This window comes from Terrapene carolina, unplaced genomic scaffold, assembly GCF_002925995.2.
Source record: "Terrapene carolina triunguis isolate 2854851 unplaced genomic scaffold, T_m_triunguis-2.0 Scaffold235, whole genome shotgun sequence".
Classification (NCBI taxonomy): domain Eukaryota; kingdom Metazoa; phylum Chordata; order Testudines; family Emydidae; genus Terrapene; species Terrapene triunguis.
The window spans coordinates 361684-378547 of record NW_020664586.1 but is presented as its reverse complement, the minus strand read 5'-3'; the positions used below and the strand labels follow the sequence as shown (position 1 = coordinate 378547).

Genomic DNA, 16864 nt, shown 5'->3' with positions numbered 1-16864 from the left:
TTCCTTTGCGTCTCTAGCCAGCCCCCTGGGGCTTCTTCACGTCTCCACGGGTGTGTAGCACTTGGCTCCAAAATATTCACCCCAGGCCAGATCTCTGAAGGGTGAGAGCATCTCCGTGCCTTTGAAAATCCCACTACCTGCCTAAATGCTTTTAAAAATCTGGCCCATAGGGCATTATACTATCGTGTATGAAGCCCTTCTGAAAAGGCAAATTGCTACTGCCATTGTTACTAGAGAGAAGTATGCGATCGGCAACCACGAGTGTTCAAAAATTACGAGTTTTACACCTGAAAGTCATGGAATTAAATGAACTAAATACATCGGTTTGGGGGGCTTGTATTTTACGTTTTTGTTCTTGAGCCTTTCGGTTGCACTAGCTTTGTACTTTCTCTGTTCCCTCTCCCAAAGACACCAATGATCTAAAATGGGCATAAATTCCTGTAACATCCAATCCCGTTTGGGACTTCCAGGAACATGTGTTCCCTCTCCTGTCGTCACTGAAAATTGATTAAAATCCTTATTTCTGTAAGTAATCCCCCCCCCCCCCACAGACACCAGAATGCACATTAACACTTTACTCTTATTTCATTTGCTGCATGCCTAAATGTTGATTTTTCTGCTGAATTGTTTATACTTTTCCCTGCATATTTTAATTTAATTTTTTATATATGCTACATATTGTGTTAGGATACATTTCAGTATCATTTTGACAAGTTTACTGCTCTCTACTGCCGAAAGCAAGGATTTTTAAGGTGAATTATGCTGTTACTCCTTTGCATTGGCTGCCTTTTGGAGAAACTAAAATGCTGTGTCTCCACTACGTTTGCAGTGGTGTTGTAGCTGTGTCAGTCCCAGCATATTAGAGACACAAGGTGGGTGAGGGAATAGCTTTGATTGGACCAACTTCTGCTGGGGAAAGAAACAAGCTTTCGAGCCACACAGAGCTCTTCTTCAGCTCTGGAAACCTATTGAGAGTGTCCTGGCTAAATTTAAGATTGAACAGATAGTTTTAGCGTAAGTAGTTACACATATTGTAAGGAACCATTTAACGTAGAGTGGCCCATTAACACCCCTGTAGTCACAGGACACAAAGGGAGAGGGGGTTAGTGGTTACAGATTGTTGTAATAAGCTATAAATCCAGTGTCTTTATTAAGACAATTTTTAGTGTCTAGCAAAGTTATGAATGTAAACTCACAGGCTCGTCTTTTGAAGGAGTTGTGCAGATTTCCTGTGCGGCTGAGGACTGAGAGGTCAGACATGGAGTGATCACTGTGTGAGAAGTGTTCACCCACCGGTGGCAGATGGCATGTTTTTGTCCTTTGTCTTTTTCCTGTGCGAGTTCATTCCATAGAGATTGTCTGATTTCATCTGTATAGCTGTTAGTGGGACATGTAGAGCACTGGGTCTTCACAGGGAGGTGCTAATGTAGGGGTGGGCAAACTACGGCCCGGGGGCTGCATCCAGCCCTCCAGATGTTTTAATCCGGCCCTCGAGCTCCCAGCAGGGTCTGGGGCTTGCCCCACTCCGGTGCTCCAGCCGGGGAGTGGGGTCGGGGGTTGCGTCACTCCGCACGGCTCCCAGAAGCAGCAGCATGTCCCCCTTCCGGCTCCTACACGTAGGGGCAGCCAGTGGGCTCCGCACACTGCCCCCACCCCAAGCGTTGCCCCCGCAGCTCCCATTGGCCAGGAAATGTGGCCAATGGGAGCTGCAGAGGTGGTGCCTGCGGACAGGGCAGTGTGCAGAGTTGCCTGGCTGCACCTCCATGTAGGAGCTGCAGGGGGGACATGCCGCTGCTTCTGGGAGCTGCTTGAGGTAAGCGCTGCTCAGAGCCTGCACCCCTGACCCCCTCCCACACCCCAACCCTCTTCCCCAGCCCTGATTTCCCCCCTCCTCCCCCCCTCCAAACTCCTCCATCCCAGCCTGGAGCAACCTCCTGCACCCCCAACCCCTCATCCCCAGCCCCACCCCAGAGCCTACACCCCCAGCCAGAGCCCTCCTCCCTCCCCCCCCACGCCCCAACCTCCTGCCCACAGCCCCCTCCCGCACCCTGAACTCATTTCTGGCCCCATTCCAGAGCCTGCACCCCCAGCCAGAGCTCTCACCCCCTCTCGCACCCCAACCCCCAATTTCAAGAGCATTCATGGCCCGCCATACACTTTCCATACCCAGATGTGGCCCTGGGGCCAAAAAGTTTGCCCATCCCTGTGCTAATGCATATTAGTTCTCCCACAGTAAACCCACGTTTTCTTAACAGTGAGGACACAGACTATAATGCTAAATTAACCATTATTATCTAGACCTTGACAACTCGGATACCGATTGTGTGGCTAAGGGCTTGTCTACACTTAAAACCCTGGAGCATGCTGCTGTAGTGTTCAGTGTAGACACTACCTGTGCCAACGGGAGGGGCTCTCTGGTCAGTGTGGGCAATCCACCTCCCTCAACGGCGGCAGCTAGGTCAATGGAAGAATTCTTGTGCTGTCTACCTTGGGACAGCTTAACTCTGCCATGTGGGGGTGGGGGGGGCATGGATTTTTCACATGCCTGATTGATGTCGTTAAACCAACCTATTTCTCTAGTGCAGATGAGCCCTCGCACTGCTTCTTCACCAGCACAGGGCTTTGCATCAGACTGTCTGCAGGCCCTGCTGTGGACGTGCCATGGAACCCCAGGGAAAGCCTGTGAAACTAAAGGAACCTGAGGCTTGTCTTAGTAAGGGCATGTCTCAAAGGTATGAAGCCAGGCCATGCACTGCCCCGAACCCCTGTGTGGATGCTCTTGTTCAGGGGTGAAGTGCCCAGCGTCAGTCAGGGCAGCCCCAGGAGGTTGGCGTCCATCCCCACCCACTGTTAATCATCAGGCCTGTGAGTGTGTTGAACGTTGGTAAAAGTCTCGTTCCCATGACGGGGGCTCCACTGGGCTGGCGCCTCCCCTGGTCACTGGGGAATAGCTTGCCAGGTGGAGCCTCTTCCCGCAGTCGCAGGCCCTCCCTCCCTCCGTCCCTGTCACCGGGTCTGCGACGCCCCAAGCTGCTGCTGCCTCTTGGTGACTCAGCCTCCAGCCAGGCCACTACCAGCCTTTTCCCTTCCAGGCACCAGTCTCCCTCCCTGGCAGACTCCCTTTCACTGCCCCAGTGCCACTCCTCAGTGGCTGGCAGGGCCCCGGGCCTACTCTCTGCTCCAGGTTCCGACTCAGGGCCCCTCTGCTCAGCTGCCAAGGCCTATTCCCTTTGAGCCCTCTCCTGCCACCTCCTGCCCTCTCCTGGCCCTGCCCCTCTCTGGGGTTTGCCAGCCCCCCAACACCTCCCCCCCAGGGAGGGACTGTGGGCTACCTGGTCCTGTAGCCTCCCAGCCCTCCTCCCCCTGCCCAGCGGGGACTGCGGCCTTCCCCAGCAGCCCCTGTCCAGCCCAGCTGGTTCCTTGGGCTCCCTCCTACAGCCACCTGCTTCCCCTCCGCAAGGGGCTCTTGGGGATTAGCTCTGCCAGGCATTGCACCCTCCTCTGGCAGTGTCTTCCCCTGTCCTGGCTCGCCCTGCAGCCCCTTTCACCTCCGGCTGACTCCCTACAGGATTCCCCTTCTGGGGTTACCAAAGCCCTTCCACACAAACAGCCTCAGGCAGTCTTCTGGCGCCACATCTGCAGGGGCTGGCAGAGGAACCCAGCCCGCCTGCTACTCGGTCCAGTCCGGGGCCCCATACCTGGCAACTCTGGCTGCTCCCTGCAGCCCTTGCTCCTTCCCTGGATTCCTTCCTACAGCATCTGGTCGTCCCGTCCCCCCCCTTTACCCCTGGCTGTACCAGCTCCAAACCCTCCTCCCAGGAGTAGGCTGCTTGCTGTAGCCCCAACACCCCTCCCAGGGAGGGACTGGAGCCCCCACGGGTGCCAGCTTCCTGCTTGTATGGGCCCACCTGCTCCTGCCCAGCAGAGCCGCCTCTAATGAAATCCTTGCTCCCTGGCTTCTTCTCCGTGGGCAGCCTGAGCAGCTGATTGGCCCCTTTACCAGCTTCATCCCTCCAGGCCTTGTGTGGGGTGCACACAAACACTCAGACTCCTGGAAATGCAGGTCTGGAAGGGACCTCATGAGGTCATCTAGTCCTGCCGCCTGCTATGTATTACCTGGACCGTCCCTGAGAGGTGTGTGTCCAACCTGCTCTTAAAAGTCTCCAGTGATGGCGACTCCACAACCTCTCTGGGCAATTTATTCCAATGCTTAACCACCCTGACAGGAAGTTTTTCCTATTGTCCAACCTAAACCTCCCTTGCTGCAATTTAAGCCCATTGCTTCTTGTCCTACCCTCAGAGGTTAAGGAGAACAGTTTTTCTCCCTCCTCTTTTAACAACCTTTTATGTACTTGAAAACTGTTATCGTGTCCCCTCTCAGTCTTCTCTTTTCTAGACTTAAAAAAAACCATTTTTTTTTCAATCTTCCCTCATAGGTCATGTTTTCTAGATCTTTAATCATTTTTGTTGTTCTTCTCTGGCCTTCTCCAGTTTGTCCACATCTTTCCTGAAATGTGGCGCCAGAACTGGACACAATACTCCAGCTGAGGCCTAGTCAGTGCAGAGTAGAGCAGAAGAATTATTTCTTGTGTCTTGCTTACAACACTCCTGCTAATACATCCCAGAATGATGTTCGCTTTTTTTGCAACAGTGTTACACTGTTGAGTTATATTTAGCTTGTGGTCCGCTATGACCCCCAGATCCAGTTCTGCACTACTCCTTCCTCAGCAGTCATTTCCCATTGTGTTTGTGTGCAACTGATTGTTCCTTCCTAAATGGAGCACTTTGCATTTGTTCTTACTGAATTTCATCCTGTTTACTTCAGACCATTTCTCCAATGTGTTCAGATCATTTTGAATTATAATCCTGTCCTCCAAAGCACTTACAACCCCTCCCAGCTCAGTGTCATTTGCACATTTGATAAGGATGCTCTCCACTCCTGTAATGATGCTGCCCTAGGTGGGATACTTTCGAAAGTACCAATTCAGGACAAATTGCTTAGAGCAGGGCAGTTACAGCTCAAGGCTGGGGTTCCTTTGCACACCAAGGCAAACCAAAGCAGTCAAACAGTGAAGACTTCGGTTTTACCCCACTGGCTAACCATAAGTCATACAAGCAATTTCCTTAGACACTCCAGTTTCCCAGTATCACCACCAGTGCCACTCGTTATGTGGATGAATGGTTATGAAAACCAATATCCCAGTAAAAGGAAAAAGGTTCTCCCGATCCCACAGGACCAAGCTCCAGACCCAGGTCCAGGGCCGGCTTTAGGAAGTGCGGGGCCCGATTCGAATAGTTTTGATGGGGCCCCGGCAGGGATGACTCACCCGGAGGCGCTTTGGGTCTTCAGCAGCACTCAAGGATGCCGCCAAAGACCCGGAGTGAGTGAAGCACCCGCTGCCGAAGTGCCACTGAAAACCCGGAGCGCCGCCGGGTGAGTAAAAATTAAAAAGGCGCCTAAGTTAGCCACTCTTCTTTAGAGCGCGGGGCCCTCTTTGGTGCGGGCGCGGGGCCCTCTTTGGCGCGGAGCCGGAATTGGCCTAAAGCCGGCCCTGCCCAGGTCAATATACAAAGTTCTTGGTTCAGGCTTGTAGCAGTGATGGAATAAACTGCAGGTTCAAATCAAGTCTCTGGAGTACATCCACAGCTGGGATGGGTCATTCAGTCCTTTGTTCAGAGCTTCAGTTTGTAGCAAAGTACCTCCAGAAGTAAGAAGCAGGCTTGAAGACAAGATGGAGGAGATGCAGCAGCCTTTTATAGTCTCTTGCTTGTTGAAGGACACCTTTTGTTCTTAGTGTGGAAAATCACAGTAGCAAGATGGAGTCTGGAGTCACATGGGCAAGTCACATGTCCAGGCATGACTCAATTTGCAGGCCGATGCCATTGTTTACATGTTAGTTTGAACGTTCCCAGGAAAGCTCAGATGTGGATTGGCATCTCCCAAAGTCCAGTGTCAGTTAAGTGTTTCTTGATTGGGCACTTACTGAGAATAGTCCTTTCTCAAGAAGCTGACCAAATGATTCACTGAGGCTACTTAGAATCAAAACACATTGATATACAAGTACATAGCCAATATTCATAACTTCAGCTACAAAAATGATACAAGCATTCAGATAGCATAATCATACCCAGCAAATTATAACCTTTCCATAGTCACCTTATACGACAACTTTTGTACAATATTTGTTGCAAATATATAATAGTGGTGGCAACAATGATCTATACAGTCCCAAGTTCATATTAATAATGTCATAACTCCATTATGCATTATTAATGAAAACATTGAATAGTGCCAGCCGCAGGACTGACCATTGCTGACCCCATTAGATGTACCCTCCCACTATAACTACTCTTCGAGAATGGCTTTTCAGCCAGTTGTGCACCCACCTTATAGTAGTTTCATCTAGACCAAGGGTGGCAAACTATGGGCCATATTCGGCCCCCAGGATTGGCACTCCCATGGTGCTGCAGGGGTAAGGCAGGCTCCCTGCCTGCCTGGCCCTGTGCCACTCCCAGAAGCGGCCAGCACCCCTGGGGGTGCGGGGGGGCAGAGGGCTCTGTGCGCTGCCGTCACCTGCGGGTACCACCCTCCGCAGCTCCCATTGGCCGGGAACGGGAAACCGCGGCTAATGGGAGCTTCGGAGGAGGTACCCGCAGGCGAGGGCAGCACGCGGAGCCCTCTGCTCCTCCTCCCCCGGGGCCACAGGGACGTGGTGGCGACCGCTTCTGGGAGTGGCACGGGGCCAGGGCAGGCAGGGAGCCTGCCTTAGCCCCACTGAATGCTGCTGCCATCCCGGAGCCACTCAAGGTAAGCGGTGCCGGGCTGGAGTCCGCACCCCAAACCCTTCCTGCACCCTGCACCCCAACCCCCTGCCCTGAGCCCCCTGCCGCATCCCTCCTGCACCTAAACCCCCTGCCCTGAGCCCCCTGCTGCACCCCTCCTGCACCCCAAACCCCTGCCCTGAGCCCCCTCATACACCCCACATCTCTCCTGCGCCCCAACCCCTTGCCCTGAGCCCTTTCCTGCACACCTCACCGCCTCTCACAACCCGCACTCCGTCCCGCACCCCAACCCTGTGCCTCAGCCCTACATTCATGGCCCTGCATGCAATTTCCCCATCCAGATGTGGCCCTCCGGCCAAAAAGTTTGCCCACCCCTGATCTAGACCACTTTCTCCTAGTTTGCTTATGAGAATGTCATGGGGGACAGGGTCGAAAGTCTTACTAAACTCAAGATACAGTAACTCCTCGCTTAACGATGTAGTTATGTTCCTGAAAAATGCGACTTTAAGCGAAACGATGTTAAGCAAATCCAATTTCCCATAAGAATTAATGTAAATGGGGGGTTGGGGGGGGAGAGCTTAGGTTCCAGGGAAATTTTTTTCACCAGACAAAAAACTATATATTATATAGATATACACACAATATACATTTTAAACAAACAATTTAATACTGTTCACAGCTATGATGATTGTGAAGTTTGGTTGAGGTGGTGAAGTTAGAGGGTCGAAGAGGGAGGGATATTTCGCAGGAAATGCCTTGCTGCTAAATGATGAACTAGCACTTGGCTGAGCCCTCAAGGGTTAACACATTGTTGTTAATGTAGCCTCTCATCAAGGCAGCACGAACACGAGGGAGGGGAGACAGCATAGCAGACAGAGACAGACACACACCTTGTGTTTGGGGGAGAGAGAGAAATGCACACTGCCCCTTTAAGTAAGCTGACCCACTCTTAAGTGCATTGTCTTTTTAAGGGGATCAGGAAGTTGAGACAGCAGCTGCTGCCCCAAGCTCTCTCTGTCTCTCTCCGTCTGTGTCCCCTTCCTGCTCTATATGGAGAAGGGGTAAGCGGGGTGAAGGAGCAGGGGGGAGGGGAACACCCTGACATTAGCTCCCCCTTCCACCCCTTGCACAGCAAGCAGGAGTCTCTGGGAGCAGCTCCAGGGCAGAGGGCAGGAGCAGGACATGGCAGTGGGGGGAGGGACAGCTGAACTTCCTATTGATAGCCTGCTGGGCGGCTGCAGCACAGGGAACTTAAGGGAACAGGGAGCTGATGGGGGGGCTGCCGGTCCACCCTGGTTACAAGCCCCCACCAGGTAGCTGCAACGGGCTGCTCTTCCTGCAAGCAGTGGACAAAGCAGGCGGCTGCCAAACGATGTTAGAAGGGAGCATTGCACAACTTTAAACGAGCAAGTTCCCTAATTGATCAGCAATGAAACAACCTTAACCGGGACGACTTTAAGTGAGGAGCAACAGAGGGTCTTGTGGCACCTTTAAGACTAACACATGTATTGGAGCATAAGCTTTCATGGGTGAATGCCCACTTCATCAGATGCATGTAATGGAAATGCGTCTGACGAAGTGGGCATTCACCCACGAAAGCTTATGCTCCAATACATCTGTTAGTTTTAAAGGTGCCACAGGACCCTCTGTTGCTTTTTACAGATCCAGACTAACATGGCTACCCCTCTGATCAGGGCCGGCTCCAGGCACCAGCCGAGCAAACTGGTGCTTGGGACGGCAGATTGAACGAGGCAGCATTCTGCCCAATCCTAGGGCGGCATGGCCGCTTTTTTTTTTTTTTTTTTGTTCCGCTCTGGCCGCCCTGTAGGGGGCGGAGGACGGGAGCGCCCTGCAGCAAGCCCAGCAGGGCAGTCCTCGTCCTTCCCTCCCCGCCGACCGGAGCGGAGCCCTCGTGGCAGGCAGCGCGGCGCGGCGGGAGGGGCTGTGTGGTAGTGCCCCGCTGTAGCCCTGGCCGCCCCCCTTTTCTCTCTCTCCCTCCCGCTCCCTCCCCCTCCCCCCCGCTAGCCGGTCCCCCTGCACCCGCGCTCCGGCGCACAGATCACTGGGTTTTTGTTTTGTTTTGGTTTGGTTTTTTTGCTTGGGGCGGCCAAAAAGCCAGAGCCGGCCTTGCCTCTGATACTTTAAGTGAGGAGTTACTGTACATCAGTTCTACTGCTCCTCTCCTGTCCACCGGGCCAGGAACCCCGACGAAGCAGGAAGGCTGGTTTGCCGTGATTTGTTCTTGACCAATGCCTGCTGGTGATGTCTTAGCCCCGATCATCCTGAGGGTGCTCACAACTGACTGGTTTGTTCATTTGCTCCAAGGAGCAAAGTGAGGCTGACTGGTCTGTAATTCTCTCGTCCTCTTTGTTCCTCTTTATGGAGACTTAAGGCTTGATTCGCAAAGGGCTCGGTGCTGACGTCCCAATTTTAGGCTCCGCTGCAGTTCCCCAAACTCCCACCAAACGCTGCAGGCACCTGAGCTCAGTTGGCGCCACATTGTCAGGTCAATGCTCCCGTGGTGCCCTCGGTTCCATGCGGCACGGGTGCACTGCTGCCGTGCTCCAGCATCTGGGTGTCAGTATCCCACCAACGCACCAGAACAATTTGCGAACCAGGCAGATGGGGGCAATGCTCATGGGACATGTGGACCCGATCCGGTCAGTGTGCTCAGAGGCTGTGCGCTAGATCGGGCCCCACCAGAGGCTGGCTGGAGGAGAGGAGATGGGGCACCATTCACCTTGTAACTGCTTGCCCAATGGCTAGAGCACAGACCCAGGGTGGGGAGATCCCAGACCCCCCCCCCCCCCCCGGTCAGAAGGGTTTGAACAGTGCACTAACCCCAGGACTACAAGGTGGATCTCACCCGCCGCTGTGTATGGAGCTGCCTGACTCCAGAGGAGTCCCTGTTCATGGATCACCAGGCCGAACCTAATGTCTCCGTGCCCTGGGGAGTTAGGTGCTGAACTCTGTGAGGGGTGGGGCTTAGCATGCTCCATTCTGGGGGGAAGACCCCACCCAGCATACTGGCTTTTGGGGATCCCGCTCTGATCCCCCCCCATTCTTGGCACAGAGAGTCTAGGTGCCCCACTCAGGCTGTGTGCACCATGGGGTGTTCCTGAGGCTGGGCGCTGGGACAGTGAGTGGGCAGTGCCCCGGGCCCTCTGGAAATCAGCCCTGTTCCCCATGGCTAGAAACCGGGATTGCTGTGGTGTTAACATGGGGAACTGAGGCGCGGGGGCTGTTCTGCAGTAGAACTCCAGGGAGGATGAGGCCTGAGGAGACACTGGGCAGCAGACTCACAGGTAGCGGGCGCAGGGGGGAGCGAGCACAGCAGGGAGTGGGCACAGCAGGCTCAGTGGGTGGAGTGGGCACAGTGGGCACAGAAGGTTGTGGGCTCATTGGGCAGTGGGCTCAGTGGGCAGTGGGCCCAGCGGGGAGTGGGCTCAGCGGGCGCAGTGGGGAGTGGGCACAGCAGGCTCAGTGGGCAATGGGCTCAGTGGGAAGTGGGCACAGCGGCCAGCAGGCGCACATGGGCCCCAAAGGTGGAAGAGCAAATTTGAAAACTTGACCAGTTTGTGTAGAAGTGATGGGGGGAGGGGCTGTGTAAGGACCAAGGCCAGTTTTCTGCCTAGCGTTCCCCAACCTGTTCCTGGCACTCCACATAACTCCAGGGCAGTGAACAGTGGTTATATGGGCCAGGGTCTAATCCGCGATGGCAAGAGACGAACACAGACAAACCGAGACCTGTCGGCTCTGCCAGATGCTCGCCCTGCGCTCTGACACCATATTGGCCTTGCCCAGTCACACACACACATCTGGCAGAGGCAGCAGACAAGCCCCCACCCCCCCATCAGTAGCTCGAACGTTAGCCATTTGTAACAGCCCCCAGACGGGCCCATCACCTATCTGCACCTGGGGGCCCTGGCGGAGGTGGGGGGACCATTCTGTGCCAGATCTCGGCCCAACAGCTCTTCGGGGCATGGGTGTGTGGGCCTGGCACCATGTCCTGCTGCTGGGCATGTGTCCAGGCCCTGGCATGGCTCTCAGAGCCTGGCAGCACCATGCCAAGAGCCTGTCATGGGGCAGAGTAGCCTAGCCCTGCCTGTGCCCAGCTGCCTTGCTCTGTGGGGGGTGCGTCCCAGTCTGTACCCAGCTCCCTGGGCAGCACCACCCCAGACTCTGATCTCTGCCTGCAGGAGCCCCTGAGAGCCTCCCTGGCCAAGCCAAAGATCAAAGCCATGGACGACCGAGGGCACAGCTTGCACCTGGCCTTCCGGGCACTGCACACCTTCGCTGCCGAGATGGGACGGCTGCCCCAGCCCAGAGCCCAGGTGAGGAGGGCCCTTGCCTGGGAGTCAGCCACCTTCTGGCCTCGTGCCCCCCGCCTGCATCCTGCCCCCACCTGCACCCCATCCCTGCCTGCACCCAACTTGCACCTGTGCCCCACCCCCACCTGCATCCCACCCCAGCCCTGACCCAACTTGCACCTGTGCCCTGCCTGTGCTCCGCCCCTGCCTGGGTCCTGCCTCGCCCCCACCTGACCCGTGCCTGTCCCTGCAGGCGGATGCGGAGAGGCTGCTGGAGCTGGCACGAGGCCTGACCGTGCACCAGGAGCTGCTGGATGAGGGGCTGGTGCGGATGTTTGCCCATGTGAGCGCAGGGGAGCTGAGCCCCATGGCCGCCCTCCTTGGAGGCCTGGCTGCCCAGGAGGTGCTGAAGGTGCGTGGCCGGAGGGGGGAGGGGAGGGCAGGGTGAGCCTGAGCCCTGGCTGCTGGCTTGGGGAGGGGCAGGGCCACAGCAAGTGCTTGGGAAGTGGGGGAGGGGTAGGAGGCGGGTTTCCAGACACTCAGACCTTGTGCCTGATATGTCCTTGGGTGTTGCCACATGCCAACGTGGACCAAAACCACTGGGTTTCTGACACAGCCACCAGGTGGTGCCCCGATCCAAGCCAGACTCCAGCTGCAGCCCACCTTTGTGGGCGAATTCAAGGAGCGCCCTAGAGTGGGTCTCCTGGGGGTGGGAGGTGCAGCTGGGGCAGAAGGAGGCTGGTTTAGGCTGGGACTCATGTCTAGGAGGAGCTGGCTCCCTGGCAGCCACCTTCTACCCCAGTCCTGGTCTCCCCCCAGCTGTGTGTAAGCGGGGGATTGATCCTGCTATTGTGGGGAACTTTCCTGGCTTATACACCACCCTGGTGGAATGGGTCCTCCCTCTCACTCCCTTTACCCAGAGGCCTGCCTGACCTCGAGAACGCCCCTTCTACTCATGTGTGGCAGAGTCCTCGTAACCCCAACAAGGCTGGGCTCAGGATTCCTGGGGGGGCTCGACCCCCAACCTTGTTGTGGTCACTTAGGGCAGGGGCTAGGGTGTCCCCACTCCGGGGTGCTCTCTCTGCACTGGATGCTTCCCTGACCCACTGATCATTACATAAAGTTCAAAGCAAATACAATTTATTAAACAGCAGTCAATTAAAAAATAAGGAAAAAACAGGAAAGGTGAAAGGAAAACCCGTCACTCCACTCTGTGGCATGGGGCTACCACAACCAGCCATCTCCGGAGGGTAAGGGAAGTTCACAGTCTGTTCCTCATACGGCCCAGGCCTCCTGCCCAGGCCCTGGCTGTGCTGCAGGGATGCTGCGGGTTGGACACTTGCTCTGGCAGGGGCCACACACCCTCAGGTTTGAGGTTGCAGGACCCTTCTTCCCAGTGTCAGCCCCCCATCGGGGTTATGATCCCCCTCCCAACTCTTCCCTGCACTGGGTCTTCTGCCCAGGATCCCCCCGCTTCGCTCTCCCCAGCTGCTCCCTGCACGTGGCTCCGAACTGCCCCAGCTTCAGCCCCAGCACTGCTGCTGCTCTGCCTCCAGCCCCCTGGGCTGCTCCTCTGGCCCCTCTGGCTTCAGCTGGCGTGGCTCTGCTCCCAGCTCAGCCTGGTCCCCGGCTCTCTCCTTAGCTCAGTCCCACTCTTTTCCAGGCATCCCCAGTTCACTGGAGGATGGGACCGCTCTGCACTCCTGACTCCCTCATAGGGTGACCGGATGTCCCAATTTTATAGGGACAGTCCCGATATTTGTGGCTTTTTCTTATATAGGCACCTATTACCCCCCACCCCCTGTCCTGATTTTTTACATTTGCTATCTGGTCACCCTACTCCCTCATTAGCCTGCCCGCCCTGTCAATCAAGCTGACCTGGAGCATTGGCTTCTCCCCATTGCCCCTGGGGACTGTCAGTCTCAGGGTCCTGATTTCCCATCGACCCTTCCCCTTCCTTTTGGTACTGGGAGCTAGCCAACCAAAACACCTCACTCAGTTTTAATAAGGGTCTAACAGTCCTCTTACATCTGCAATGCCAGGGCCGGCTTTAGGCACCGCGGGGCCTGATTCGAAGGAGCTGCCGCTGAAGTCCTGCCGCTGCCTTCGGCGGCAGCTCAATCGCTGCCGTGGAGGAAGGACCCTCCGCCGAAATGCCGCTGAAGACAGCGGCAACGATTGAGCTGCCGACGACGACAGTGCCAGGACTTTGGCGGCAGCTCGATCAGCTGCCGGTACCTTCGGCAGCACTTTGGCGGCGAGACCTTCCTCCGTGGCAGCAATTGAGCTGCCGCCGAAGACAGCGGCGAGACTTCGGTGGCAGCTCCTTCGGGACGTTGCGGGGCCCTCTTAGGGGCATGGGGCCCGATTCCGGGGAATCGGCTGAATCGCCCTAAAGCCGGCCCTGTGCAACGCCCCTCACTCCCGCCCCATAGCCTCCTGCAAGAGCAGCCCTGGGCTCCCCCCAGATCTGCTGGTGCCCCTCACTTTTGCCCCACAGCCCCTGGCTAGCCCAGTCCTGGGCTCCTCCCCAGCTTTGCTGGTGCCCCTCACTACTGCCCCGCAGCCCCTGCTAGCACAGTCGTAGGCTCCCCCCAACTCTGACGGTGCCCCTCACTCCCTTCCCATAGCTCCCTGCTAGCCCTGTCCTGGGCTCCTCTGAGCTCTGCTGGTGCCTCTCACTCCTGATCCACAGCCTCCAGCTAGCCAAGCCCTGGGCTCCTCCCAGATCTGCTGGTGCCCCTCACTCCCTGTCACGGAGTCACCAGGCGATGCTCTGGAACTACTCCATATGAAGCCAGTCAGGACTCTGGGGGAGCATGCCTCCCCTCTCTGAGCATACTGTCTCCAAAAGCTTACACAGCTTCGACCTTCCTGGATCTGACCTCGGAGCATTCAGCATCCCCTTCCACACCGTGTGCTTCCTGCAGTGAGTCCGCCCGGGCGGGGTTCCTGGGAAAACCAGAGGGCCCTTCACCCCAACTCTGCAGTCAGATGTGACTCTCAGCCAGCCAGTAAAACAGAAGGTTTATTAGTTGACAGGAACACATCGTAGGACAGAACTTGTTAACACAGAAATCAGGGACTTTCAGCCAAGTCCATCTTGGGGAGTCGTGGGCCAGAAGCCCTGGACACCCCCTCTTCCAGTCCCCTCAAGCAGACTGACAGCTTCCAGTGACCCAACCTCAGATACCCCCGTTGCTCCTCCTTGTCTTTGTCTCTCAGGGCCAAGAGTCACCTGGTCATCACCTGGTTGCATCTCCCTTCTGGGTCTCAGGTTACAAAAGGCACGGGTCATAGCATATGTGCAGGCAGCTGGAGCAGCTTCACCTGCCGCAGAAATCTCAGCCAAAGTCACACACTCTTATTCCCACCACCGAGGTATTGGTGCAGCACACAGGGAAACTGAGGTACACACAGTATTCATGCAAAATACTAAAACTGACATAGGCTCAACAGTAAGGCCTTGGATACACTTGCAGATGTACAGCGCTGTGAGTTAAACCTGACTTCGTGCAGCTGAGTAGGGAAAGCGCTGCAGTCTGTCCACACTGACAGCTGCCCAGCGCACTGTCGTGGCCACATTTGCGGCAATTGCAGCGCTATTGGGAGCGGTGCATTATGGACAGCTATCCCACAGAGCACCTTTTCCCATTCTGGCGCCGTGGGTTGTGGGAAGGGGGTGTGGGTGCAGGGGATTCTGGGTCCTGTCCCAACGCCCCGTGATGCATCGCTTCGCATCCCAGAAATCCCTTTGTTTCCGTCCACCTTTGGCGCCATCTTTCAACGGTTTCTGTGCAGCGCGATCTGTCTGCGGGAAATGGAGTCCGAACTGCTGAGGCGTATGCTGACGAGTCTCGCCAGCACGTCACGTTTGGCTGTCGAACTATTCCTTAAGATCCAAAGTGACAGTGAGAGTGAGGGTGAGGAGTCCGATGATGCTCTCGAGCCGCGTAACGCGTACGACACGAAATTGCTTGTGGCATTCACGGACATGCTCAGCACCGTGGAACGCCGCTTTTGGGCTCGGGAAACAAGCACCGAGTGGTGGGATCACATCATCATGGAAGTCTGGGATGACGAGCAGTGGCTGCTGAACTTTCGGATGAGAAAAGCCACATTCATGGGACTGTGAGGAGCTTGCCCCCACCCTGCGGCGCAAGGACACGAGATTGAGAGCTGCCCTGCCAGTGGAGAAGCGGGTGGCTATTGCAATCTGGAAGCTGGCAACTCCAGACAGCTACCGGTCGGTCGCAAACCAGTTTGGAGTGGGAAAGTCGACTGTTGGAATCATGTTGATGCAAGTTTGCAAGGCCATTAATCGCATCCTACTCAGAAGAACCGTGACTCTGGGTAACGTACAGGAAATAGTGGATGGCTTTGCACAAATGGGGTTCCCTAACTGTGGAGGGGCGATAGATGGGACGCACGTTCCTATTCTGGCACCACCCCACCTAGGATCCGAGTATGTTAATCGGAAGGGGTATTTCTCTATGGTTCTCCAGGCACTTGTGGATCACCGTGGGCGTTTCATTGACATTAACACAGGCTGGCCCAGAAAGGTGCATGACGCATGCATATTTCGGAACACTTGGCTGTTCAGGAAGATGCAGGCCGGGACTTTTTTTCCAGAGCGGAAGATCACGGTAGGGGAAGTTGAAATGCCCATTGTGATCCTGGGAGATCCCGCTTACCCGTTAATGCCGTGGCTCATGAAACCTTACACAGGGAGCCTTGACAGCAGCAAGGAACGGTTCAACTACAGGCTGAGCCGGTGCCGAATGACTGTGGAGTGTGCCTTTGGCCGTTTAAAGGGCCGCTGGCGATCTCTGTATGGGAAGCTGGACTTGGCCGAAAACAGCATCCCCGCGGTTATATCCGCGTGCTGTGCCCTCCATAATATTTGTGAAGGGAAGGGTGAAAGCTTCACTCAGGCATGGACCTCCGAAGTTCAACACCTGGAGGCTGAATTTGCACAGCCAGAGAGCAGGGCTATTACAGGGGCCCAGCGCGGGGCTGCAAGGATTAGGGATGCCTTGAGGGAGCAATTTGAGGCTGAAAACCAGCAGTGATATCTGGTGCCCTGCACGGGAGTGAAGTGCAGTAGTTCCAATCTTTAGGAATCATTGTCTGCTTAGCAGACAAGCAGACTTGCAGTGCCTGTTTATTTCCTGGGCTAAGGAGTCTTTTACTTTATGCAATAATAAAGAATGTTTTCAAAGCCAAAGAATCCATTTATTGAAAAGAAAAAAAAATTATTTATTGAAAAGAAACAAGGGGGTGGAGTGGGGAACAGTACAATCACAGATTCGCGTATGTCCTGTCTGGTGTGCTGTGCAGTGAGTGCTGCACTTCAGGACAGCTATACTGTATGGTGATGGGGGTTGAGTGCAGAGGGTAAGGGTCGTGGTTTTCAGGGCTGGGTGGTGAAGATACTGGTGTTGGAGGCAGCGGGTGGCGTGAAGAACACGGAAGTTGGGGAAAGTGGGTTGGAGGTGACAGTGGGGCACAACGGAAAGAGTTTTGGGACAAGGGCTGTAGGGGGGGGGTGGCGTTTGCGTTTGCAGTACTGCTCCTCTTTCTGCATGGCTACCAGCTCCTGGATAGCATCTGCTTGGCGCTCCAGGATGCTTATGAGCCTATCAGTGCTTTGCTGCCGGTGCGCGGTGCTTTGCCGCCGGTGCTCTGCGTTTTCCTGGCAGATCCTGCTTTCTCTCTCCCTCCACTCCTGTGCTTTCTCATTCTCTTTAAGAGATTGCCGCATCACTTCT

General features: G+C 55.5%; 1 protein-coding gene across 5 annotated transcripts in view; it reads left to right on the top strand.

Annotated features, from left to right (window-relative positions):
- Positions 1–16864, top strand: part of UBA7 (ubiquitin like modifier activating enzyme 7) — a 58075-nt gene that overhangs the window by 9513 nt on the left and 31698 nt on the right. For all 5 annotated transcript variants that reach the window (XM_026657042.2, XM_026657041.2, XM_026657039.2 and 2 more), the window contains 2 exons: positions 10983–11117; positions 11347–11505. In XM_026657042.2, coding sequence (XP_026512827.1) covers positions 10983–11117; positions 11347–11505 — 294 coding nt within the window. The remainder of the gene's footprint in view (positions 1–10982; positions 11118–11346; positions 11506–16864) is intronic.